This window comes from Haemaphysalis longicornis, unplaced genomic scaffold (assembly GCF_048455015.1).
Source record: "Haemaphysalis longicornis isolate Haplotype H1 unplaced genomic scaffold, Haemaphysalis longicornis Haplotype H1 scaffold_2, whole genome shotgun sequence".
Lineage (NCBI taxonomy): Eukaryota > Metazoa > Arthropoda > Arachnida > Ixodida > Ixodidae > Haemaphysalis > Haemaphysalis longicornis.
In genome coordinates, this window is record NW_027526295.1 from 119,155,490 (window position 1) to 119,183,480 (window position 27,991).

Sequence of the window (27,991 nt, forward strand, 5' to 3'; positions counted from 1 at the left end):
GCTCCTCATTTGTAAACAACGATAGTTGAGCGTCCTCCTCCTCATCCCCCCCCTCCCTGCATTTCGCATCTAGTTGGTCTGGTGAATAAATACTACCTTGCTCAAACAAACGTCTTTAGCATTTCAGAAGCTGCACTCAGTTTTTTTTTTCCATTCCCGTACGACTATTCTATTTATTCCTTATTTGCAGACCATTCATTTTCCCGTGGTTTCATTAACATATACCTTGGTTCTTACTATAAAGCATGAGTGGGCACATATCTGACAATGCACAGCCTTTGAGTGTACTTAACATTTTCACGTGGCTTATATTCCTATAAAAGGCACATGTTTTTGTCAGCTATTGGGTTATCACGTCCCCGAAACAAATTTTTCTACGACGTACATACTCGAAGCAAAGCCGCATTTGTTGTCAGCGCTGCAAAACGAACCAACCTCTTACAGTGCCAATATCAGGTCTAAACAAGGCGACAATAAATAGATTTCACTTGTGCTGACGTGTTCGAAGGTGACAGCGGTGATATGCTGCTGCCATCGCCGATGCCCGCAAGAGCGGCCAAGAAGTGCGCAGAACCGCCTCCACGGGTAGCTCTTGCTGGCGTTAGAGCGCTCTACCAAGACGCAGCTGTTTTTTTAAGTGCCCTAAACGTCCAGTTAGCTTACAGACGTCACCATAACAAGTTGTTTAGAGCGCGGAAAGGCAAAGAGAAGCGAAAGAGAAACAAAACACTGAATGACCACCTATCAGCCACGCAGCGCTAATCCCGCAAACGCCGCGGAGAAGCGGCGGCAGGCGGCGCAGCGATCGCGAATCTCGAGGCGTATAGCGCGACATGGCTGCACACCCACGTGATGTGGTGGAGGTCAGACGATACGTTTTTTTCGCAATAAGGGCAATGCGGGGGTTGGTGCCCATTCGGATGGTACCATTTCCTCGTAACAGAGGGCGTGTAGACACTGTTGACGATGCTTTTATTAATGAATATCTCGGCAACCCTGGGTATTTTAAGGCTCTGTGGCAGATATCCTTTAGGAGTTTAACGTAATAGGGTAATCTTGCGTTGAACAAGCCTAGCATCCAGTTCCAGGCTTGGGTTCATGCAAGGCACGACGGCAGAAGGGGAAGGAGGTAATGAAGCGCTCTCCCTGGCAGCATCGTGTGCTGCCTGGTTCCCCGACCGGAAATACGTGTGACCTTGTGTCCACGCCCCGCGTATAGTTACACCATTTCGCGAAAGATGCTGAAGGGAGAGCGTAATGTGGTTTGAATATGGTTTTCGGAGTTCTTGCATGACGTCATGGGAATCGGTCAATATGCGTGCCATTTGAGGTGTACTCGCAGAGTACGTTAAATGGTCCAGTGCGGCCAGTACTCCTCGTAGCTCCGCTTCAAGGTGTGAACAGGTGTTCATCTCGAGCACCGCCGCGCCATCCAGGTGTGGTGCCTCTGAAGATCTCCATGCTACACCGATGCGTCCGTCGCGAATACTGGCGTCAGTGTAGATGTCAATTTTCCCAGAGCGTTCGCTCATCTGGAGTCGTCGCTGAGCCTGTTGTCGGGCTTGGAGGTGCCTTCTGGGATGTTGGTCTTCTGATGCATTACGACCTGAGTCGTGCGTTCCGAGGGCGGCAGAGGTGCAGCGGGAAACGTGGCAGGATCGAGTTGTCTTCTGTTGTCCCAGACCACAAGAGCCAGGCTTTGGCTTGTGAGTTCACGTCTCGCAGCGTTGTGGGCGATGGTTGCTTCGATTAGTGCGGGCAGCGGTGGCAGAGCCACAGAATCTTCAAGCGCCGCTATACGGGTGTCACGATTTGAAGCGCAACAAAAACACACGGACGAAGAACAGAGTAGACGAGACAGGCGCTGTGTCGTGTGTCGAGGCACGCCAGTTATTGTGCGGCGAACCGCTCGATATAGAATGTCGAGATGTTTCATTTGGGTGGCGGTGAAATCGTGCACCAGAGCCCCATAACATATTCGGCCCACTGACCCTGCCCGTGCCAGCGTACGTGTTGCCATTTGAGATGCACCACCATACTTATTCGACATACGCGACACTAAGTGTAGCATCGGTTTCCAGCTTGACTTCAGTTGATTTATCCATTGTTTGGCGCTGTTGCTGCTGGCTAGCGGCAATCCCAGAAGACTGATCCTACTGGTTTCAGATGGAATAGGAATGTCCGATATGTATACCACCTGATAGAACTGGGGAGGTAACCTCTTGCGCCCATGGACAGCAAGAAATTCTTTTTTGTCTGGCGCTAAGGCGAGCCCTAGAGAGGGCAAAGTGTCCGTAAGACTGTGGACAGCTGCTTGCAGTTCTGTGATCATGGATTCGACGCAGTCAAAGTCCGGCGCTGCGGTACAAATAGTTATATCGTCGGAATAAATGGCAAACCTAGCCGCCGTGTCCTTCTGTAGCGATCGCGCTACTCTCGCCATGGCCAAGTTGAACAACATCGGTCCGAGGATAGACCCCTGGGGCACGCCCCTATCCAAGAAATAGGTCCTGGGGGTCCATCCCGGAGCCGATGCTGCGAGTTGTACTGGCCGTTGGCTTAGGAAGTTCCGAATCCAATTTTGAGCACGCTGGCTGGGGTACGTCTGGGCCAACTCTTCTAGTATCGCTTGATGCTTAACGTTATGAAAGGCCTATCGCATATCAACGGCAAGTACGTAATCGGGGAGGGCCCCGGCTCCTTTACGGTTGATAACACGTCTGAGTAGCCACAGGGCATCACGTGTTCCAAGATGAGGTCTAAAGCCAGTTTGTGAGGGCTTGAACCACGTTTGGATACATTCTAAGTGATGCTGCATTCGATTGCAAATCATGCGCTCTATAAGCTTGCATAGCGCGGGCGTCAATGAAATAGGCCTTAGGTTGGCGAGCTTGGATGAGCCTTTATTGGGCTTTAGTATGGGCGTTACTAGCGCGAGTTTGAGATCCGAAGGAACCTCTGCGCGTTCCCATTGTGCATTTGCTAGTTCTAAAAGACGCTCCTGTGCCACTTCGTCTAAGTTGCGCAGATCCCGCCAGGTGATGCCATCGTGTCCTGGAGCCGACTTAGACCGGCCCTGACAAAGGGCCGATTGCGATTCTCCCAATGTAAACGGGGCGTCCAGCTCCTGGCGTACACTGGGCAGTAAGATAGATGGCAGGGGGGGTGGGGGCGCAAGAGATACACAAGGGAAGAACGTCTTTATGATGTCTTCCTCTACCCGATCCGGTGGGTCTTTGAGCTTAAGGGTATCGAAGAGCCGGTTTTTACATTTGCGTTTTCCTGCCAATTTGCGGTAAATTCCTCATAGTTTGGCTAGGCCGCACTCCTGGTTAAGCTGAGAGCACGAGCTGTGCCACTTCTCATTAGAAAGAGTCTGTTCATAGGCCCGTATAATTTTGTAGCGTTGTCTTACTTTAACAAGATCTCTCTGCCTTTTTCTGTTTCGAATGTAGCGTTTTGTAAGAATGGCCGCTTTGCGCTATAAATTGGCTGAATGTTTGTCCGGGGCAGGTTAGCTGTCGTCAAATCCGACTTCTTCCCTAGCCTGCAGCGCTGCCTCTTGCAATGTAGAAAGGAATTCCTCCATTGTAGTGGTGCTGTGGACTTGTATGCTCTACCGGAAACACTGCCAATCTATAATTTTGTGTGTTCGTTTGTTTCGAAATCGCTTTCCTGTCAGTTGTATTTGAATGGGAAAAGGGTGGCAGCCCCAAGTAGTATCGTACACGCTCCAAGAGCGGACAACCCCACATAAAGCATAAGTGAGGTACGGGGTGGAGTCATTTTGGGAGCTATGTAAGCCCAGACGTGTACGAACTGCAATATCATTGACCAAGTGAAGGCCGCAGTCCTCGGCTGCAGCCTCCATAGCTACACCACGCTTATTTGACCGGGAGTAGCCCCAGACTGTGGTTTGCGCATTAAAATAACCTCCAATTAGACTCGGGATGTTGGGATGCTTTTGAACGAGATGCCGAATCCACATAAAATGGACCCTGCCCTGCGTGCTTGATACAGGGCGATAGTACACAGATGCAACAATAAGTTTCTTTCCGGTGGGTAGCTGTACCATAACTATCACTTCCTCCTGATCTGGTGAAGTGTGCCCTGTAATCGCCAAGTGAGAGCAGGTTAGGCCCCATCTCACCAGAACGGCTGCCTGCCCGGCTGCTGTAAGACTCCTAGGGTTGCCTCTGGTGCCTTTGCACACTGTTGCGAGATTCGCGAAAGTGGTATAACCACTTATGGTTGGGGAGCACTTCGTTCCTTGTAACAGAAGAATGATAAGACGGCTTGTGTGGATTTTACTTTTCAATATCGGGGCGGCCGTTTGAAATCCTCGTCAATTCCGCTGTAGCACTTTAGGGGAATCCATGCTACTGTCCCAGCGTACTCCGCGCTGTGACCTTTCGTGGAGGGGGATCCTCCTGTGATGCTGGAAGGCTTTGAATGTATGTCATCATAGATGATGCCTGCTGCGAAAAACTGTCGATGGTAGACTTCAGTTTTTAGATATCTGTAAGTCGAGTGCGTCGTTCCTGTTGAACTTTAGCCCGGACATACTTGAGCGCCTGTAAAATCTCATTCATGACACTAGAAGCAGGCTATGACGTCGCCGTTTGTTTTGCCGTGGTGCTGCGGCTGCGCCGCGCCGAAACACAGGAAACGAGCAGTGACGCCAATGATTCTCCGCCGAGGGAGATACGGTTGTCGCTTAGCTAAGCGTTTCTGCAGGTGACGCTCCGGTTGTGCTGAGCGGCCTGCCGTCAGGGGAGCGGACCGTTAAAAACAGTCAGCTAAAAAATTAAAAAGGTGAAATAAGGCACTAAACACGGTATTTTACTTCATTTGAGGGACCAAAATACCAATTCTTACCTTTACTTTGTGATGACGTTTTAGTTTACACACGCACAGTGCGCACATGGCATGACTGGCGACGCGAATGATCCCTCGTCAATTGCGATACGGTTATCACTTTGCTAAAAGCCGTTCTGCTGCTGACACTTCGGTTGTGCTGAGCGGGCCATCGACAGCGGACCGTCGAAAACGGTCAGCTAAAACTCTCTATTTTCATACTACATTGTTTTTTCTCGCCGACTGCGTCTCGGTTTCGGCACAGTTTCACGTCACGACGGTACGGCGCTTTTCGCGCCAGGGGCCCTTGACTTAAGGCCGCTGCTGTTGCTGTGAAATGGCTCGACCTGACGCTGGACCCTTTACGTTGGACGACGCTGCTATGTACTTTTTAGCATTAGCCGAACAGCCTCCGGCGTTGTGGGACACAAATTGCGAAGACTATACCAACAATTATCTCAAGGACTCACTTTGGCAGGAGATTGCTATTGAAATGGTTGCAGAATGGCCAGAATTCGGTCCTTACAATTCCGGTAAGTGCACGATTTTATATCCAGCTCATGGGTCAAAAGAGTGGGCAGAACGTTGACCTTGTATAAAGCTCTTAGCAAAAAGCGAGCCAAGCATTTGACTCGTGCTATCGCTCGCTGTCAGTCGTCGCGTCACATGGTTCTGCCTGGCTTAAAAGTAAAACCACTTCTTCGCGGCTAGCTGCTAGAGTCAGCAGCATACTCCAATGCATCGCTTGCCGCTGTCGCTAGTTGCGTTCCATGCTGCTATCTGCAGATACGTCTTTTGCGTGATATGTAAAATAACTTAGGGTAAGACGAATTTTCATTCAAAATGCCGTCATTGAGATTGTTTATTACAATGATTCACTTGCTCAGGGGGAAGAACTACAAAAGCGATGGGTTGTCTTTTCGCCGAAGTTGCTTGTTATTGTGGCCTTCCGCTGAACCAGAATTGCCTCACCTTGTTTTACATTGAAGCTTTGTGCTACCGGCGTTTCGTGTATTTTTCATGTACACGAAAAAAAAACTCCTGAGGGTCCACGTGCCTTTGAGGCGCGAGGCGTTCTGCATTGGGAGGCGCAGAAAAACGAACGTCCCGGTGTATGTGCTTTAGCACGGGGTCACCATCAAGGTAGCGTGCCCTGAAAACATGATTCGGACATCAATATTGTTCGTATCATCACTTGGATGTGCATTTTTTGAGGTGCGGAACACTTTGGGGGCCCAAGTAGCTCATCCGGGGTCATGGTGTCTAGCCACCGCAGTGACGCGGCGTCACGCACCCAGACAGAGGCCTCGGAAAGATCACCGCTTCCCTTGGTGGGGATAGAGCCTACTTTAGGGGCCCAAGTGGCTCGTCCGGGCTCATGGTGTCTAGCCACCGCAGTGACGCGGCGTCACGCACCCAAACATAGGCCTCGGAAAGATCACCGCTTCCCCTGATCGGGATCGAACCTACTTTAGAGGCCCAGGTGGCTCGTCCGGGGTCATGGTGTCTAGCCACCGCAGTGACGCGGCGTCACGCACCCAAACAGAGGCTTCGGAAAGGTCACCGCTTCTCCTGGTCGGGATCGAACCTACTTTAGGGGCCCATGTGGCTCGTCCGGTGTCATGGTGTCTAGCCACCGCAGTGACGCGGCGTCACGCACCGAAACAGAGGCTTCGGAAAGATCACCGCTTCCCCTGGTCGGGATCGAACCTACTTTAGGGGACCATGTGGCTCGTCCGGTGTCATGGTGTCTAGCCACCGCAGTAACGCGGCGTCACGCACCCAAACAGAGGCTTCGGAAAGATCACCGCTACCTCTGGTCGGGATCGAACCTACTTTAGGGGCCCATGTAGCTCGACCGGGGTCATGGTGTCTAGCCACCGCAGTGACGCGGCGTCGCGCACCGAAACAGAGGCTTCGGAAAGATCACCGCTTCCCCTGGTCGGGATCGAACCTACTTTAGGGGCCCATGTGGCTCGTCCGGTGTCATGGTGTCTAGCCACCGCAGTGACGCGGCGTCGCGCACCGAAACAGAGGCTTCGGAAAGGTCACCGCTTCCCCTGGTCGGGATCGAACCTACTTTAGGGGCCCATGTAGCTCGTCCGGGATCATGGTGTCTAGCCACCGCAGTGACGCGGCGTCACGCACCGAAACAGAGGCTTCGGAAAGATCACCGCTTCCCCTGGTCGGGATCGAACCTATTTTAGGGGCCCATGTAGCTCGTCCGGGGTCATGGTGTCTAGCCACCGCAGTGACGCGGCGTCGCGCACCGAAACAGAGGCTTCGGAAAGATCACCGCTTCCCCTGGTCGGGATCGAACCTACTTTAGGGGCCCATGTAGCTCGTCCGGGGTCATGGTGTCTAGCCACCGCAGTGACGCGGCGTCGCGCACCGAAACAGAGGCTTCCGAAAGATCACCGCTTCCCCTGGTCGGGATCGAACCTACTTTAGGGGCCCATGTAGCTCGTCCGGGGTCATGGTGTCTAGCCACCGCAGTGACGCGGCGTCGCGCACCGAAACAGAGGCTTCGGAAAGATCACCGCTTCCCCTGGTCGAGATAGAACCTATTTTAGGGGCCCAAGTAGCTCGTCCGGGGTCATAGTGTCTAGCCACCGCAGTGACGCGGCGTCACGCACCCAAACAGAGGCTTCGGAAAGATCACCGTTTCCCCTGGTTAGGAGCGAACCTAGTTTAGGGGCCCAAGTAGCTCGTCCGGGATCATGGTGTCTAGCCACCACAGTGATGCGGTGTCGCGCACCCAAACAGAGGCTTCGGAAAGATACTGCTTCCCCTGGTCCGGATCGAACCTGGGTCCCTCGCGTTATGAAACCGATGTCAATCCCATTGCGCCACAGAGGCATACGTTGCTAGCATGGAAAGCATTCGGGGTGATCTTTGCGCTGCACCGTTGCCACGGAGGCTGCTGTTGCTTGGCCGCAAACAAGTACGCAGTTATATTAAATAAGGCAAAATCACTAATTAACGCATTCCTCATCATCATCATCACCAGCCTATCTACGCCCACTGCAGGGCAAAGGCCTCTCCCAGTATTCTCCAATTCCTGTGCTAAGTGCGACCAATTTATCCCCGCAAACTTCTTGATCTCATCTGCCCATCTAACTCTCTGCCGCCCCCTAGCAACGCTTGCCTTTTATCGGGATCCACTCTGTTACCCTCAATGACCAACGGTTATCTTGCCCTCGCATTACATGCCCTGCCCACGTCGATTTCTTCTTCTTAATTTCTACTAATATGTCCTGAACACGACCCTTAATATGACCCACTCCGTTCTCTTCTTGTTCCTTAATGTTACACCTATCATCATCTTGGGGTAATTAAAGCATTAATTACCCCAAATTAATCAGAACACAATCCAGTGTTGTTTTATAGAGATTTTCAGGGACTGCGGCGCCCTCTATTGACTACTTTCTGTATTAGCGCCATGCTAGTACTTAAACTAGTTAATAGAGGAGGCTACAGCCCCTTTGGCTAATTACTGCTTCACACTTGACTTACATACCGCTATTGCATAGTGCTTGCATACTGCTGTTGCAGACGAACTGTTTTTATAGAAAGTACTAATCCAGTATTTGCCTGCAGCGTTACAGGAGCCTTGAAGTGCTTCTTCAGTAACATGCGACGCACGTATCGACTGGAGAAGAAGAAATTAGTCAGCACAAAGACAGGCCACGCATGGGATAACGAGTACAATGGGAAGAGGCGCTTCTTCGAGTGTATGAAGTTTTTAGATGGAGCGTGCAAGCCGCTCAAAAGAACGTGCTGCGAGAGACTTGGCTAAGAGGCAGTGCAGGTGAAAATATTGTCACATGATTTAAATAGCGCTGAAAAAAGCAGGGTGATGTTGTGTTGCTAATACTAAGTGCACATCATGTGCGAACATAAAAAAAAGTGAAACAAAAACCCTGTTATAAGTGGGGACTTTCTTTTAGGAGGCATGTGCGTGTTCATTTAACAAAAAATCAGCAATTCAAAAGATAAAATACTGTTTTTAGCCACTTTTTTGCGACAGCAGCCAAGGTGGATTATGTGTGTTTGTATAAACAATGCAATGAAAAAATAGCCAGACATTCTTGTGCGCCTTGCGAACTAGCGTAAAATAAAAGTATTGCTTTCTGGTTCTATTGTTCTAGGTGGTGATTACAGAATTTGATTGTATTGATTTGTTTCTGGGGCTTGATCAATGCAGAAGTCACTGTAATTTGTGTTTTATATACTTCACCCACAAAACTATACTTGACCCATACATACTTGACCTATAAAAAAAATGTCGCGCATTATCCTCAGGGTTCCTTTTTCAATTAAACGGCTACTATAAATAGTTCATAATGGTAGAGAAGTAATATACAAATTGTATCCCAGTGCATCATACGACAGGGATACAAAATCTGTTTAATGCCAACGTTTCACTGCTTCGCAATTACACATTGCAAACATTGCCTCCTATTTTATCACCACTAAATGATACTTCGGCGTAAAATTACTCATTTTACCGAGGAAATTATGGTTGTAACTAAAATATTTTGGTGTGACTGTGCTAATGTTCCAAACCTAACGAAATTATAAAATGCCACAATTGCGTTTAGTAGATTTCAAGCCCTGACATTATAAAACATGTCTTAAAACTCACCCAGAAGAACGCGTCGAGGAGCCGTCATTCTCGTTGAGAGAAGAGTGCGAACAAAGCGCCCGCAGCATGCCGTCGGAAGCACAGACTGCGGGCAACACCACACTAAAATCGTCCAGGGTCCTCAACATCCAGCCAAAAGGGGACACGGCAAGGCATTGTTTTACAAGATATAGCTGACGCCCTTCAACAGCCTGGTGCACGGCGAGAGGGGCCGCAGATTACTTTGGCAAGCTTGTGTGCTCACTCTTAAAACGTCTGGCACCGAAATGCCTGTCGAGTTGCCTGTCAAGTTGAAATTCTTACACCTTTTTCACGGAACCTGGAAACCATAACTAATAGCTTTAAAATAACAAAACTAAATTTTAAGTCGGGTGTGTCTGAAATTCCGCCCCTCACATTTTTTTTTTTGCTTTAGAGAGGACGATTCAGAAACATGCAAAAAGCAATGATGTTAACTTTGTTAAGCATTATTGCAACTCAATGTTCCCTTGTGTGTTCGCTGGACTGAAAAACTCCAAGCATTGTTTGAAGAATATGTTTGGTTCTGGACGCACTGCTCAAGGTTTTTCTTTAAAAGCGATGTGTTCAGAGCTGCGCGTCGGCGAAACCTTGATCGCCGATTGTGCCGCAATCATTTTTATAATAAAAATCTTCGTACTTGGTGCGCTCTTGAAGTTTTTTCGTGGCATGAGCAATAGATGACACATCCGGGCAAGAATTTGCGCCGTCGATCCGTGCACATAAAGCGGCAGCGGAGCGCTCCGCCCGTGGTGAGGCGACGCCAAGCCGAGCCCGGAGGCAGCGGCGCATGTGCTGCGGTGGCGCTGCGCGAGCACCTCTGCCGACGCGCGCGTCGTCCCGCTCTCGCCGCGTCTCGCCACAGTTTCTACGCGTTGCAAAGTGTAGTGTGATGCGCGTGACGGGCCGGCTAGGCGACAGTACGGGATAGAACGAGAATGATGGAGTCGACACGCGGATACTGGTGGGGAGCAGAACGAGTGACAGGAAGCCAACACCGCTACTAAAGCGAGCGAGCGTGGCCATCAAAATGGCTACAACCGAATCACGGTCGGCAGTGTGCGCGAAAAACGGCGTATTGCGGGTTTCTAAAGCGGGAGCTACGCTTGCGCAGCGGGCCGAGCCTCCAGTCCGCCAAAAAGGGGGACTATAGGCTAAAGTAATTTTAAACATCTGCCAGTAGGCATCGCGTACTTTTTTTTTTGGCTTCGTGGAATCAGTTGATGGCTGATTCACGCGCTACTTTCTTACAGTTGGTGTTGAGTAAGGAGGAGGGAACGCCTTTTGTGTCGACATAAATGACGCTTATGTGTGATTCTGGCTTTGAAACGGGCAATACCGATTCAAAGAAAGGTACAGGACAAGAAAAAGAATACCGGCCTGCGAGCACGTGCGCCGTTTTCTTTGTTGTCCTAGCCCTTGTGTTTTCTGTGCTTTTTACGCCACCGTTGAATAGGGCTAGGGAACAAATTATGGCTTCTTTAATGACCATAAACAACGAAAGCTTCAGCGCGGTGTGTCTGAGTGTGTGTGTGTGTGTGTGTGTGTGTGTGTGTGTGTGTGTGTGTGTGTGTGTGTGTGTGTGTGTGTGTTGGGGGTATGAACGAGTGCCTTGCGACAAAGGAAAAGCGTTCTGAGCAGTTGTGGTACTCGGGAAGAAACTTTATGATTCGGATGTCTCTTGATGTACTGGCCATTGTTTTACGTGTGCTAATAATTGCATGGAACCGTGCATTAGGACGGTTTTCTGTGCGCCGCACAAGGCTAGCTCCGGGGAAATTAATGCTACCTTGTCTTGACGCGAAAACGTTATTTTGCTAGTTTGGAGAAAGCGCACACCCAGCTGGCGTCCGAACAACCTTCTTTAAAAACTGACATTCGCCGCATACAAACTACAACACCTATCTAAACAAATTGCGGAGGATGCTTTCAACTTTCCAAGAATATGAAGGCGAAAGAACTATTCAGACCTCCTCCCGCAGGGGTGGCTTAGTGGATAAGGCGTTGAGCTTCTGTGTCCAAGGACACGGGTTTGACCTCGGCCGCTGCGGCTGCTTTTTAGATGAATGCGAAAAATGAAAACGCCCGTGCATGGAGGTTTCGGCGCGCGTTTAAAACCCCCGTTAGTCAAAATTATTCCCGATCCCTCCACTGCGGCGCGCCCGCTAGCCCACGTGTAGCGTCGGTGCGTTGAACCCAAAAGAAAAGTTGGACCTCCTGTTGATCTGCTTTTGAAATTTCTGTAGAAGTTTGTGGTCGCACCCGTCACTTTAAGGAGCACTCTCCGAAGCTCGTTCCGCTCGCTTGCCATCACCAGTAGCTGAGCAGTGGTAGGGTGCGCTGGGAAGCTGGGGCCTGGAAGTCCAAACGTTCTTGGTCACTAGGGCTGTCACCGTCGCCGTCAGACTTAGACCGGCGGTCATTACGCGTCACTAGCCCACATGACTCAATAAATGTGTTTATCTCTTTGTTTCACCGCTCAATTGGTTCCGTGTCGTATATGCGGCAGGTCTACCATCCTTTAACGACGCTGTTTCGCTTCCCAGGCGCGCGCAGCGTCACCCTTTTTCAGAGCCGCCCTTCAGCCCTCCTCCAGCGCAGCTCTTTCCCCTTTTTCGGCACGCGAACCCCGGCGCGTCTCACACTGCGATTCCATGTGAGATTCCGTTGACCTCACAACGATTTTCTATCGTCAGCTCCATCGAACTCATAAGCGAAAACGGACGGTCATGTGCCTAAAAGGTCAAGGTATATTTAGCCTCATTTTAGGTAACCAAGTATCTGAGCAAGGGTGTGACACCCCCAATCACTAATGCCGTATTTTTTCATGAAGCGAAAGGGCGAGTCATGCGCCAGGAAGCCAACGTTATCTCTATATCAATGTCGATAGCTGAAACGTCATTTCATATTTTCTTTACAGAGCCGAATGTCTGGTCATGGGCTATGAAGTCAAAGTTGTCTACGTATAAAGTTCGAGCTGTCGATTATGACACTATTCTTAGGGAGCCAAATGTGTACTCACAGGTCAACAAACTGAAGTTGTCTCTGTGTTACACATAGGCAATTTTTTACCAATTTGTTCACAGAAATAACCGCACTTTTGGTATTTTTGTGCGCTTATACAACCAGAGTTGCTCACCATAAAAACAATAAATGGCTTGTGTTCGTTATGTCATTTATTTATTTGCGTCTTATGATTAAGCAGCTCTCGTGCCCGGCCACACAACAGGCAAGCGCCAAAGTACGCCGTGACAGAGAACAATGAACAAACATAGGAATTCGACTCATTTGAGTGTAAAGGAGAGCTGTTTGGCTTGTCATAGGTTTTTCAGCTCGGGCGCGGTGTTTCTAATAACCCACGTGAGCACTTTGCGCCTTGACATTGCACTCCTGTCATTACGGAGATCTAGCATAGCGGCTAGCGTCCGTTAACGCTACGGCACCGGGTGCGGGGACCCGACTGGGCACGTGCGCATTCATTTCGCGGGTATGGGCGCACATGCCTCACCGAACCCGCGCATTCGTTCCGATGAGGGGCGACCTTCTCGCCGTTTCCGCGCGCATGCGCAGTCGGGTGGCCGTAACCCGCTACCGTAGCGTTAGATTACGTTAGCCGCTTTGCTAGATCTCTCTATCAAGAATGGGCACGTTTGCGTTCGCACAGAATCTCGCGATGCGGCAGCACGTGCACGGGATGCTGGAAGTTTGAAAGCACGCCAGAATCTGCCTACAAGCCAGCTGCATGTGTGCACCGCAGATGGCAACATAGGACGTTGTGCTGTATACGCATGCAACAGTTGCAATTTTGAATGACCTTCTCTGTCTCGGCGTTGAGCATTGACAGTGGTCATTTAACGGGCCGTATGGAATTTAGGACGCATTTTCAATCACACGCCGGGCTGTGCACAGCTTGGAAAGAGAATCGAATAGGTTTATGAAAGCGACCAGCTCCTATTTCATTCTAGTTGGAGTGAGAAATCGAGCAGAGAGCCGCTCGGTGTATTGAAAACAACTTACATTGTTGCTAATTCCCATCGCACTTTATATTCATGCAAGCAGTCTTTTAAGCAAGTAGGGAAGCTTCAGTGAAGCAACCAGGGGAGCCTAGAATTCCGGACACCTACACATTAAATGGTGAGAGTTGCGGGCACCGTGTTGGATCTATATGTCCTCCTGAACGCCAAGAAAGGCGTTTTGGGCGTAGGTTTCTGAAATGTACCTCTGTTTAAGTATTCTTTGCTCTAAAGTGAGGGTGCTGCATCCATAAGCCGGCATTGAAAGCGAAATTTTTGGAAGGCGAAAACTTCACTCCCCACTAATGTATGATGCTAGAGGAAGTCGGGCGCACAGGCCACTTTTATTTGTCCTGGGAAACAAGCGTGGGTGTCGAGGATTGCATCCTTGCTAAACTCCTGCGTCCCCCTGAGATCTTGTGGCTCCGACGTCGATGTAGATAAAGTTGTACCTCGAGCCTATTACCGCCATTGAATTGATGCTAAATGTTTTCTTGTAGTTTATATGTAGTGACCACAGGTTTTCTGCTTGGTGATGCACACGTATTCTGCGTCAACTTTTTCAGGTCCTGCCTCGAATTGGCGCGTGTTTTTCCCGCATCGTGGTGTTCTGTCTAGCACTTCTCAGGCCATTTCGGCACAAGAGCTGATAGAACTGGTAGTAGCTCACTCGCACAAGCCTATGGTATACCTCCAGATTGTTTGACGTACTTCTTAAAACGCCGAATTCTGCACACACGAATGTTTCCTACGTATAACTTTTTCACATAGAACGTGCGTTTGCGCTTACGGGGTCATGCTCGTCGAGCCAGGCCAATGCTGTGGGCATGGCCGCGTAACGACGCTTTCGATTAACCTCAATCTTTTTCACTGCTCTCGAACGTGTGTTTTAGCCGGAGGCGGAAATCCTCTACGTTGAGAGCATGCTTTGGCCGTACCCGGTGGCGCCCTGCACGCTGGAACGTTAAAGGAAATGTATAAGTGAGCAAAACCGTCCGCTCACGTTGCGCTACATCCCTCATCCGGCTGAATTTATATCGGTCGTATGAATCTCCTTTGAATGTATCAACTGCAATTGCCACGCTTCGAAGGAAGCAGGATTATTTTAATGTTTCTTGCATGACCGCTAAGACGTAATTGTAAACTATATCCAACTGTAGTTGCCTTTGAACGAATAAAATGCGTGTATTTATGAACCCGAAAAACGCTCTTTCTAATTGTTCTACCTTTCTCCACATTTTTTTTTTACAATTTAAAGCCCTCGAGGTGTCACGTAATCCTCAAATACAGCATCGTTTGCATTGGATAGTTTTGTGTCATGGAGGAAAGTAAAATGTTTTACAAATTGTAAAAAAAAAAAAAACAAATACTGCGATCAAAGCTGATAAGCGTACCCATACGTATGTGCTTTGTGGAGACAGTCATAAAGCAAATCATAGAATAGTGTTCAATTTTTGTTATGACAGCAGAGCTCCCACAGTGTTTTGAGGCGGGAAGGAAAATATTAAGTGCGCGCGCCAGTTTTATCAGCAGGCTAATTCCAACACCTGCGTTGTCGGCGAAAAAAGTTGTTTTATGAGAGATGTTGAATTATCTCATTCAAAATTTATTTGAAACTTGTTCTTCGGCCGCGGCGGCCGCTTTTCTGATGGAGGCGAAAAGCAAAAACGCCCGTGTGTACGAGATTTCGGCGCACGTTAAAGATCCCCAGGTGGTCAAAATTAATCCGGAGCCCTCCACTACGGCGCGCCTCATCGCCTGCGTTGCGTCGGCGCGTTAAACCCTACAATCAATCAATGAAACTTGTTCTTATTAAGTAAAAATCTTCATGGTACACGTATGCAATAATTTTTTGAAGGTGCGGAAATTTCAATGTTTTTAGAAGCTGTGAAAGCAACGTTCGAAATTTTTTTTTTGGAGAAACTTCGGACTACAGTTGTCCAATATATAGCATCGGGAGTGTCCACAACAGCCGAGCTACAAGACAGAATTGCTGTCGCACAGGCCACAATGGGAAGCGATGAACAGCACCCGCTATTGGGCCAGGGCCTGCTACACGCCCGGGACCTGCAGTGGAAGCGCACAAGGAGCGTCATCTCGCACGCCTTCACAGCCACCAAGTTTAGACAGGTGGGTACACCAGCAGTTTGCAAACTGTGGGATCTGTGTGGCTTACGGAAGCTGACGGCGAAAACTGCCTCTGAGGTTCCTAGACATTCAATCGCATCCAATCCTCTGCACGGCTGCAGGAGATTAGTGGCAGAATCTCAGCAGTACGTCCCTTAGCTTCCCAAGTGCCGAGAAAATGAGACAACCCCTCGCCAGTCAAGTAGGTCTGCATGCGACACCCCGAATTAAGTGCCAATGTTTAACACTAACCGGTCATACGCCTAAAACTCTACCAGATTGAAGTATCGCTTGCAGTCCAGCGGCGATTTGGAACATTGCTTACCGCCGACGTTGAGTGCCTCTTGCTCACAAGGAAGATAAGGAGATAGAGAAAAGTGTTTAAAAAGGATAGGAAGTTGTCCAGGCGTGTTTCAGGAAGTGGGTTAAAGGCGCCCGCTACAACAAAAAGAAATTTTCAGCCTCACAGCACGTAAGCCCAGGAAGTGCATTTAGTGCGGTATTTTTGCGTTCAATTGGACCTTTTTGGTTTCTTAGAGGCGGCAATTCTATACTTCTCCCAATTTTCGGAACAAACGGAGAGTAAGGGCTCAAATCACATTACAAGAAAACTACAGTGTGCGCACACTTCTTGCGGTAAAATTTCTCTGCGTAATCTCTTGCATTCTCGGTTAATGGAAGGTCATTTATTTGATTTCCTTTTTCCAGGTCAATCGGTGTTAACACATGTTCACAAGCTGTGAATCCCAATAAATGAGCGGTAGCCTGGTGACCAGTAAAGTACTATACCATGGAAAATTGAACCATTAATTCCGGCATTCACAATATGTTGCACTTGCGCATTGCAGATGGGTTAGCTTTAAAAAGTGATGTGGACTGGAAGATTTACCTGCTGAATGTCCTAAAACAAGCGTCCTTAGCTTTCCAACAGATACCATAAGAATACGTTTCCCTGTTTGTACTCTGAGTATCTTCGCACGACAGGGCAGGTGCCCTATCATTGAGGCACATTCACTATCGTAGCACGGCATATGTGCGATCCCGGCATTAAACAAGGCGCTGTGTTTGCGTACTGACTATGGGGCTGGTCAGCAGACTGCTATGCTGTTGGTAGCACCACTCAAAAAGGCATGGAGAGGGATAGTCCGCTGCATCAGAAACTGAGGGGCCCGTCTCAGATTCCTAATAACACGGCAAATTAAGGATATTGAAGGCCGGCTTGAGGTCGTCTTTACGGGCGTAAGGGAGGAAGCTGCAACCTTGCTTCCAACTACACCGGAGTACGGCAGCGTGCCAGAGAAACAATTATCAATGAAATGTTCCCTCTGCTTTGTTTACAGTCCTTAGGGCCAATAAATACCCGGCACATTATGTTCATCTGTTCTTAAAATTTTCAAACACAGAGACGACAGAAAAATGCGAGAAAAATATTAAATTCATTTGCTCGCCTTTCTGGCCAAAGAGAGCCATTTTGGTCTCCAGTATATAAATTCCTCTACATCTGGGATTAATCACTAGATCAAAAGAGGCCAAGCCCTTGAGTAAACGCTGCGGCATAGCACTTGAGGGGCAAGATAAAAACGTGTGTGCTTTATCGACATCGGGTGTCAAGAGGCCCCAGGCTTTTGTTTACACGCTAAGGGCCGGTATTGACATGTTTCTCGCTCACTATTTCTGTGCTGGAATAATGACCGCTGTTTTGTTTGCTGAGGTGTGATGGACAATGCAAGCGCTCGAGTAGAATGCGATGGCCTCTCCACATATCAGGAACAGTAGGCCATTCTTGAGTCCTGACCATGATTCACCGATATTATCTCTTACATGCTCAATTCATTGTGCTCAATTACATGCTCAATTCATTGTGATGGGTCACCGCATCTTTTATCCACTATTAACAAAAAGAATTGTCTGCAAAGCCTCAAACATCGCCTCCTTGAAACAGTTGATGCATGTAGCAGCGCCAATACCCAACAGTCATTTAACGCATTCTTCACTCATGTTCTGTAGTTTAGGTAAGCTTATGCGCCGATACGGCGGAGAAGCACAATAAATATCAAAGTTGTGCCTTGGGTGTCACATACTTTCTGCAGGATATATATCTTTAATGAGCCAAATGGCCCTATAATATATCTTGTTTCAATTGATTGTACCTTTCTAGTGCATAAATTACAGAAAAACATTGTAAACTCGTTTTTTAAACAGCGTGATGGTTTCTTCAATACCGTGATACACTGTGAAACTGTGACCCTGCATGGGATATTATTTATTCCTTGTTGAATGAGCTCCAGCAGAGCTGTGAAGTCAAGCTTCTATGTCTAATGTCATGGATCTCAATTGCTTCCATTCCTACAATGTAAATGAACAGCGGAGCTGTGCGTACTACATGATATGCGGCCACAGCGATGCAGCTTACACCGTATTCCTTATTTGCTTGCAACAATTAGGTCATTCTTCGAAGCGAACACATACTTTCCGGCAGCGCACTTTCTATCAACTCTGTCGTCGCCGTCCTTGTTGATATACATATTTACATTGAGGATCAGGTCTTATTATTTATTTTAATTATTTCTTGTGTCCCTTGACGACAGCACAAGTACATAATAAGGACTTGACAGGTCCGCCACTCATCTTTTTTGTGGCGCTATGCCCACTTTTACCAGCGAGCTATGCGAACTTACCGCAAGTACATGAGCGACGAGAGCGCTGCTTGGTTATGCACAGCGGAGGTGAGGCACAAACACTTCAAACTGCGCTCGCGCACGCACGCCCGCACGCATCGAGAGTAATGGGTTCCACTTCGAAACACCCTTGTTGCTCGCGCAGAATTTGTTTCAATTGTTACCTTGATTGAGAGCTTTCAGGCTCCGTCAGAACGACGTTGCAAAGCAATGCTCTTCCTTGGCTGCCGCCGTGGAATGCCGATAGCCTAAAACACCGGCATATTCATCTTCCGATGGTGCACTCCCTTGAGATGTATTACTACTTGACTGATGTGCGCATTCAGCCTCTTGGCTGACTGAAACGGCTGAGTTAATTAGCCATTCTCATGAAGTGACCTTAGCTGCAGCTCTGTAGATATGTGCTAGTAGGCGGGCATGTAACACTGTAGCACAGTGCTAGGTCCGGAACACTGGCAAGCGCATTTGTGGTGGAATGCTTTGATTCGAAACCCTAATGCATATAACCGATGGGGGAATATACGCACACCCGTTACAAGCGATGTAAATTATGGATAGACTTTACATCGCTTGTAAACGAGCGATGTAAAACAGTTGTCACTCTACAGACGCGGCTGTAAGTTTCCTGTTCTAGATAAATAAGCATGCAGCACCTTTTATTTGAATCTGTGAGATTCAAAACCCGTCTTGTGACTTGGTGTTGTCGACAGGAGCCTCTTAGTTATCACAGTAGCGAATAACTTCCTCCTGACTTCATTTCTATTCTGAACGCAGTACAAGCATAGACAAGTTAGAAGGACGCCAAGTTGGGCTAGTTGGATGAGACTGATCATGTCGAAGAGCGCGAAGGAGACAGCACATAGGAAGGCGGGACGACCCTCCTTCTTGTGCCTCGCGGTGTTATTGAAATGATATGTAAGATATAATATAGGCAACCCTGTGCGTGGGTGTGTGTCGACCTCATGAAAGATTTTTGGAAGTTCTTACGACAATCTTTAGAGGGTAGTACAGGCAGAATCTTAATTTGTTGGTTTATAATTGACGAAGTTTACCGGTTAGCCTGCGAAAACTAATGTTTGACAATAAAACTGACGATACAAAGAGCTGCTTGTCCTCGCTTTTGTTGTCTGCGCAGCCGTAGTTTTTGTAGGCTGACTCATAAACCCAAGAAAATGTTTCCGCCATTGAAAAATATACAGTTTCATAAGTGTTGTGGCCATTTTTTGCGGTACAAAACCCCGGAAGTGAGCGCGTTCTGTTCTCCCTTGCAGATTTTCCCTCACCTGGATGAGACGTGCGATCGGTTCCTGGACATCCTAGCGGACAGAGACGCCAAGGGCGTGAAAGAAGTGGCGGCGTACGAGCTCTTCAAACCCTTGGGCCTGGAATACATCTGCAAGGGTAGCTTCGGCATCGTGAACAAATTCCAAGAGGAGAGGCAGCATCCAGTAGCCACCACGGCTGTCACCGTGTTACCAGGCACCATGACCGGCCCCTTCCACATGATTGCCCGTAAGAGAAGCCTTTATAATGGTTTCCCTGCCTGGTCCTTCCAACTTTTATATCCTTTAGCCTTTCACCGCCACGTTTTTCAGCTTTTAGAGCGAGCCTGTCTTGGCTCATGTTGTGTGAAGTTCTCTTGTGCGGCAGCAAAAACTCAGTGCTCTCACGCTGCCGTTGTTCCAAGCTAGTGCGTGCAAGTTTCTCTCCGCTCTCCCGTGGTGGCGAGTATACGTTGCGCGTGTAAATGCAATATAAATAAAAGAGACGAAATGGAATCGTCGTCGATGGGCAGGAAACATGTGCGGGATACTGCAAAGCGGAGCCGTGCACTGCAACTGTCGACTCCCTTCGAAAGCCGGGGACGTCAATAATTTCAAATCTGATTATGAGTTTTAATGCGCCGATGATCCACCTCAGATATGAGGCACGCCGTAGTGGCGGGCTCCGGATTAATATTGACCACCTGGGGATGTTCAACGTGCGCCCAAATGTTTACACGGGGGCGTTGTTGCTTCTCGCTTCCATACGAAACGCAGCCACTGCGGCGGTGAGCAAAACCGCTTCATTGGGCTCAGCAGCCCAATGCCTTAGCTACTGAGCCACCCTGGCAGGTACGTCAAAAATTTCAAAGTACGTGGGACTTGTTAAGACTAGCTGTTTGAAGAGGCTGTGCTCCTTTTCACCACCACGAACGGGTACTTCTGCTCTCCGATTCAGGCAATCTATCGACATTAAATGGCGTCTTGTTGCACTAAGACGTCCGTCAAGTGTTCACACCTTTTTTGCTCAAAATTTTATCTCCCCTCAGCCTTTGTTGTTCATGCACCTTCCCAGAACGAAATGGCTCAGGATTTTTTTTCCGGTTGCAGTTGCGGTTGTGCGCATTATATATTTTTGGCGGTAATTGGTGATAAGCACCTCCAATAATTCGCATTCGGGGCACACTGGCTGCTAAATGTTCCAAGCAGTCAACAATAAATCAGTATGTCATGTGTTTCGTGATTTTGGAACTTGTTTTATATTGAGATCATAGTTGTGCTCTTGAAACCCTAAAAGAAATACGGGGATATTGCGAAATTGGCCTCTTTGTGATATTTTATCACTCTCAGATGCCCAAGAATTGCAAATGTGCAGCGGCGATATACTGACTATACAACTCACGCAAGACGTAAATGCAATAATCGTGAGCTGCTAAGCGTTGCGCTGCAGAGCCCAAGGACACCGGTTCGATTCCGGCCACGGCAGGCATTTTACTGATGGAGACGAACGCGAAAGCGCCCGTGTCGAGATTTCAGCTCACGTTAAAATACTGATGTGGTGGAAATTAATCCGGAGCCTCCCACTATGGCTAACCTCGTAGCCCAAGCGTTGTTCCAGCGTGCAAGATCCCCCAAGTGTAGTAATCGTCCTAAAGCGACCTAAAAAGGCAAAAATCTGTAAAAATTACGTTTTTGAGGAGGGGGGGCAGGGAGGGGGAGGGGGGTGTAACTCAGCACGGCGACAACTGCCACGCAGCCCTTGGCCATGTACTCAAATCTTCTCGGTGCACTAAGTACGCTAGTTGCGGTAGGCATTGCATTGACCCTTGCGCTGACTTGACGAATAGTGGCCTGTCTAGAAGCGAAAGTTCCCCTTGAGACCATTACGTTGGCTTGCTGTGTTCTGTGGCGAATTTTAAAAGCCCGCGTTGACCTTTTCGAACCAGAAACCATTTAGCGCGCTTCCACGCCAACACACCAGCAAGCGGACCCGCTGTTTAAGCAGCGGACATACTAAAGGAGGGCACACTTTTAATGTACGATCCTGTGGGTAAAAGTAGGAAAAGGACCACGATAAAGATTGTGTGGCATAGTTGCACCATAATTGGTGCGTGTTTATAAACGCTAAGGCATGTATGCCTCGCTGGGCTACAGAGAGACACCCCAGCTTTCCTGCTACTTTGTTGGGGCACTTTTTATACGTGTTCGGCAGGCAAAGAGGTTTTTAATTCAAACGGCAGTGTCTTTTATTTTCATATGGAAGAGGTGAACGAAAAAGGGGTTATAGTGTACGAGATCTCTGACTGCGTTCAGAACACTGTTCACGGGTAAACGTTGTTCCTCAGTCACTCAACATAGCGAGTCTCGTAGGACGACTGCTTCGCGTGCGCGTAATTTGCCATAGTTTTGTTTTGATTAAGCCGACGATATTCCAGCTGATGCTCAATTCAGTGATAGCAGGAAATTCATAAGTCTGTCAAGGTATGGGATAGATTGCGGCATGTAGTATTCTTGGAGCTTAGTGTAATGCACTAATAAGCGTTCCCCCACTGAACACGAGCATCATTAAAATAGCGCGTTAATAAAAATTACGCATAGGTTTAGTTCACTTTTTGGTGATCTTCTAGCTAGAAAGCCGTGGGAAGTCACCAAAGCAACCGTCCGTTACGTGATATAAATAATATCCTCTAATTGCCTGGAACAAAGCCGCTCAGGAATATAACGATAAAAAAGTATTGCTCATGTCCACAGCAAACTGTGTTCACAATAAAAAATCTGCTCCAAACAATCGGCCTACCCGCCAGCCTATGAAACACAGCTCAGCTTTGCTGCAAATATTATGAACCATGCAATATCACATGACGTTTCGTGATGGGTGATGACCTCGGTGGTTTTTAGACAATTTGAACGGGCCGTAAATAATTTTGAGGAATGACCTCACGCACTCTAAACCAGAAGCTACCAGACGGCGAGTTGATGGTGGAAGCAGAGAGGGGGAGATAGAGAGAATAAATGTGTATTTGTCGAGCAGACGCGGCTGTTATGGGCCTCGCCCCGTAAAAGGCCTTCAGATATCATGGCAGGTTCAGAGACGTAGCAGGAGCTTGAGCCTTGAGGTCTTCGTGTCCCCGCGTTTCTCCAGCATCTCGGTAACGGCCTTGTACAGGTTTGACAATCCGCGGTCGGCGTTGTCCACGTATTCGACGACGTTCGGGTCACAGACAATAGTGATCGAGAATGACCCTATTGTTCAGTTGGAGCCGAGCAAGCAGGCATCCAGGGGTAGAATGGGTGGACCAACTTCTGTTAGGGTATCGCTTGTACAAGACGCTGGAACGACTGACTCCGGCTCTGAGGATCTCTAAGCAGTGACCCTCGTTGCGCACGCCAAAGCGGCGCCAGAACTGTTCGATGTCATCGAACGCCCTCTGTTCCAGGCAGTCGTAAATCTCTTCGTAGAGGTCCTTTAGCTTTTGGATGCGTTTGCGCTCATCTGTCTTCTTCTTTGTCGTCTAAATATCGCTGCTGGCCATCGCAAACGGGGTGAGGTGGAGAGACTTCATCTTATGCGACTGACCCAGGTATATCTGTGGAAACGACAACTCCTCGCCGTTGTCATTGTAAAGCGGAGAAATCGGGGCCCTACCTTTTCCGGAGCCATGATCAGGTAGTGGCGAAACAAGTTATGTGACGGCAGGATAAAAGACACGAACCATGGCCGATGAAGGGATGACTTTAGGGACGGCCATGTTAGCACGAGCATTCGGGGTACGCGCTATTCTATTCGTTGACCCTTCTTTACCTGGGTTAGCAAGGCGCGGTGCACAAGTGCCGGCTTCTTCCTTCTAGAAGCATTTTCATCTCGGAATTTTCTTCCTATTTTTTCCGGGCGCTCATCACAAGACGCGCGCTCACTTGGGCTCGACGTTTTTGGTATTTTTTTCCGCGTAGGGACGGCGCAACCAAGAGGTTAAACAGTTCTGCTGTTAAAAAGGATAATAAAGTTGGGCTGAGCACGTGGACACACTACTGCAGAAGTAAAACGTCCTATAGTGTATAGACACAAGGACAACATCACAGTTTTGGCGGAGGAGGCGGACTGTAGACGACACCATAGATGGCGACGAGTGGTTGCACTTGACTCGGCGCTGCTCAGGGAGAATTCCGGTGACGCCGGCGTGGATAGTTACATGAAGTTGGTCGGGCGTGGAACACAAGCAGTACTTGCGGTAGCGCTCCCGGAGTCTGGTCGACGGCCGCTGGAACCCAGTGTTTTGCCTATGAATTGGCGCACCTGGAGTCCCGTCGACTGCCGCTGGTACGCCAGGCTACCCTGGGGTAGACGACCCGCCGACAGCCCTCGATCGCTTCTCGATCTTTCTGGAATCCCCGTTGTTGTTGTTCTTTAGGGTATGCAACATACCCAATCCAGGGATCAATCCCCATGCCTTGTTCCTGATCTTCTTCACTTGCCTCGTGGTGGTGGTTCCAGTGAAATGGCGCGTACCCACCCAGGGGGATTGGCCAGGAAATGGGCGCCTTACCGAAAGAAATTAGGTGAATTTTGAAGGGAAAAAATATTTAAATATTAGTATGGATTAGCAGTAGATGACTAGAGAAATAAAAGTAAGGGCATTAGAGAAAGAAAGAAAAAAAAAGTAAAAACGAACACCATTTTATGAAAATTGGAAGTAAGAAACACGAAGAAAGTGGTACAGACGAAGCAGTGAGCTGGGCGCGCATATTCTTGACAAGGGAATCCAGTAGGGCTAAATGATGTCTAGCACGGCGGACGGCTTGATTCCAGGATGAATGAGTGCAACGCACTGCAAAGATCACCGTGGCAGATCCCAGGTCGTATGGAGACCCCTGCCAATTCTCGGCTCTTCTCCCTCTTCTTCTGCCACCCATAGACACTAGCACGTTCTTGCTGTGTTTCTGCGTTTCTTTCCGGCGTCTTTAAAGCGAAGCTGTAGTGACCTAACTGACGCCGTTGTACGCCAATACGCCCTGCAGGAAAGCCAACCTTCCCTGACGATAAAAATGAATGATCGTGGCTGAAGTGAAAAAAAAAAAAAACGCTTCCTGTGGCTGCAATCGAACCTGAGTCGCTCGCGTTGTGAAGCCGACGTCTATCCGATTGCTGCATTTGGACACGGTAGAAGCGAACGCCAAGCAGCAGGTACCGATTCGCGCCGTACACCCGTAGCCGAAACATTGGGCCTACGGAGTGTACATCCAAGGGTTGCTGTGGGTATTCTGGCAAAGTGGTGCGTACCTCCAGAGGAGCACATACTGTCAGTGTGGGACTTGGCCGACCGAAGAATACACCACGACAAAGCTTCGAGTTGAACCATCGTCGTCGTTAGACGGAGGGGTGCATGATGTTTTGTCTTCCCTGCGCTGAAGAGCACTTATGATAGGGCTCCCTTGTCGGGGATTCCTTCCCTTCGACTTACCGTCCTTGCTCTGGTCCCCAACATAACATGACAGGCAACTATACGACTTTGCACACAAAAATTTCAAAGTGTAATAAATGACGACATCAAAGTTGACCCTGTCCTTTCCTGGTAAGCACCAAAAGCGACACAGGCGTCCCTGAAGATACGATTAAGCTAGGCTCAAAGACTTGCACGACATCCACTAGAGAATGTCACGTTCTACGACAAATGGACGGGACTCCGCCAGCGACCGACTAAAGGAACAAGGCATTTCGCACGCTGGGTGGGCGTGAAAGCGACAGCGTAGTTACAGTCACTTCGTGGCAATATCCGAATGCAAAAAAAACTGCGTTTATTGTTTCGCCGTCAGTACCCATGCTGTTCATATCTTTCGCTGGTAATATCGTTCGCTGGTGGTGGGTATTTGCTCGAAAAAGCCGCGCACTGACATCGCCTTTTTTGTTCCATTCCTTTTCTCACTCGCATCTCTATTCAGCCCCATTTATTGTTGGTTCTCCTCCTCAATTTCCCATATTCGTTCTTTTCCAGAGGCCACCACTACCTTCAAGGGCCTGGTGGCCCCCCTTCTCTGGCTCAACAGCAAGATCGGTTATTTTACTTACGATCGTTTTGCGAAAGTCGTCTACCCGGTTGTGGAACAACGACGCAGCAAACCTCTGCCTGTATGTACGAAGCCTTTTTTCTTCACGTCAGTAGCAAAATTTGGTACATGTACTAACAAAATGTAGCGATCCAGGACTTTTAGTCATGAACAAAGAACATCTACAAGTTGCTTGCTTTAGGGGGCCCTCATAGTTGTTGACTATGACCGGTACCGGGAGTAGAAATTGTCATTGGAGCGTTTTAAAAAAGATAGTATTTTATGGGCTCTACTTTAACCCCTAATATTTTGGCCTGTCTGTCTGTCTGTCTATCTGTCTGTCTGTGTACCTGTCTGTCTGTCTGTCTGTCTTGGAGCGTTTTAAAAAGATAGTATTTTATGGGCGCTACTTTAACCCCTAATATTTTGGTCTGTCTGTCTGTCTGTCTGTCTGTCTGTCTGTCTGTCTGTCTGTCTGTCTGTCTGTCTGTCTGTCTATCTGTCTGTATGTATGTATGTATGTATGTATGTATGCATGTCTGTCTGTCTGTCTGTCTGCACAGCCACCCGGGCAAACGATGAATGCATTTTAAAAGGAGTAATTTGTCTAGACAAAAGCTTCACAAGCCACTAAATCTGGCATCATACTTCCTACTTCTCAATATTGTTGAGAAAAAAGAGAATACTAGGCATATTTGAGGCAAAAAATGAATAGATAACTGGTACCAGGCAGTGTTCGTTTCATTGGAGATAGATGTGCGCTTGATACTTTCGGTAGAATGCCCTTGGTATTTTGGTAGAAAAAAAAATTGAAATTCGCGTTCAAAACAATCTTTCCACACAAAAATACACAGAAATCCACGCCCAAGCCCAGACCTCGCAGCGGCATTCCAAGTCCAAGGTTAAGGAAATGTTCGAGCAGATGGCGAGCGAGCAGTGGAACGGAGAAAAATTAAATTGACTTGAGCAATTGTACACCGTGGGAAGAGTGAGGCGGGAGTGCAAGAGCGTTAGAGGGTGGGCGGGAGGAGAAGACAGGCATTTATGTTGCAGGGGCGGCAGAAGATTTCCGTCTTTCGACGACATTTTCGGCGAAGTCAGCAGATACGTGGCCAGTTTCTTAAATGTTGAATTTTGCTTAGGCGGCAGATTTCAAACTGTCGAAAAGCACCCCCGTTTGCTCTCATCAGAACGAATCTAAGCGAGGCCGCAGGAAATTTTGATATTTCGACATCGGGCATCTGTGGAACAGTGAGCAACAAGTAACGTGTTTAAGCCACATTTTTCAAAGTCGCAGTATAAAACACGGAAGAGTAAAAACCATGGTGGACGATTTAACTTTACGGTATCAAAGGATCAAATCTTCGCAAGGTCTACGAATTGCCGTTGTTGAATTAAGGGAACCTTAAAGATCCTGAATCAAAGTTCCCGCCTTCGAAGGATCAAACTAAAACTTGGAAACGCTGGGCATTCATTTCCGACGGACGCGCTGCCTGCAGTCTCTCCCCACAGCCACGGTACAACTCCTTGACGGTGACAGGGCGTGTATTCTACAGCTCATTTCTTCTATACAGCCCACGCCATAAACGCGCGCTAATATAATTATTTAACGCCTTATCTGCGGCCGGATTGAGCAGTTTTAAGGGCACCTTATTGTACTAAACGCTTTAATTCTATTATTCAACAATTTATCGAAGTCTAGAGTCTTTGCTCATCTGTAATAAGTGCGAAAAGAGAAAAAAACATACGCCGTTCACGGCCAGTACAACAACTGCTATGATGACGCCCAACTTGCTTGCCGTGGTTTTTTGTGCTGTCAGGCGCACCATGACATATCACTCCGGTGGCTTCCTGCCCACTGCGGAATAACTGGTAATGTGAAGGTGGACGTTGCAACATCCATCGCGCATGACCAACGCGGACAAAAAATACCGATACCATTCTCTCGGAAAGATAATTCAGCGCTTGCATCCAGCGTGGCTGGAACATGCAGCGATCGACTTGGGCAAACGCATACTATGATTACGTCCCTCAACGCTGTCGATTCACATCGCAATTTTGAGGTGCCACCTGGATTATCTAAGCACAAGCAAGCAGTAGTCCAACGTATGCGGATGATTATCGTTTACAAGCGATACTTCCGCTTCAAAATCAACCAATCAACTTCGCCACTGTGCCCACAGCGCGATGTGCGTGAAGACGTGCAACACCGCATCTGTGATTGTGTGAGATTTAGCGCACAAAGAGCGTCTCTCGCAGCGTCTATGGGCCGGCCGCTCTCCGTAATACTTGAACTGAGGGACGTAGTATGTCTTTTGAGTAGTTCCAAACGTGCCTCTCGGGCTA

At 48.4% G+C, this 27,991-nt stretch overlaps 1 protein-coding gene and 1 long non-coding RNA gene across 4 annotated transcripts in view; both read left to right on the top strand.

Moving 5' to 3' along the window:
* LOC144169155 (cytochrome P450 3A4-like) overlaps positions 1-27,991 on the top strand; it is a 68,189-nt gene that overhangs the window by 24,041 nt on the left and 16,157 nt on the right. For both annotated transcript variants that reach the window (XM_077698187.1, XM_077698188.1), the window contains exons 6-8: positions 15,541-15,666; positions 19,613-19,853; positions 25,594-25,727. In XM_077698187.1, coding sequence (XP_077554313.1) covers positions 15,541-15,666; positions 19,613-19,853; positions 25,594-25,727 — 501 coding nt within the window. The remainder of the gene's footprint in view (positions 1-15,540; positions 15,667-19,612; positions 19,854-25,593; positions 25,728-27,991) is intronic.
* LOC144169157 (uncharacterized) lies at positions 5,067-10,155 on the top strand. Of its 2 annotated transcripts, none has more exons than XR_013322375.1 (3): positions 5,067-5,390; positions 8,458-8,668; positions 9,510-10,155. It is a non-coding gene; the product is annotated as an uncharacterized LOC144169157 (long non-coding RNA). The 2 variants fall into 2 exon arrangements; XR_013322376.1 differs by having other exon boundaries at positions 5,068-5,390; positions 9,513-10,155.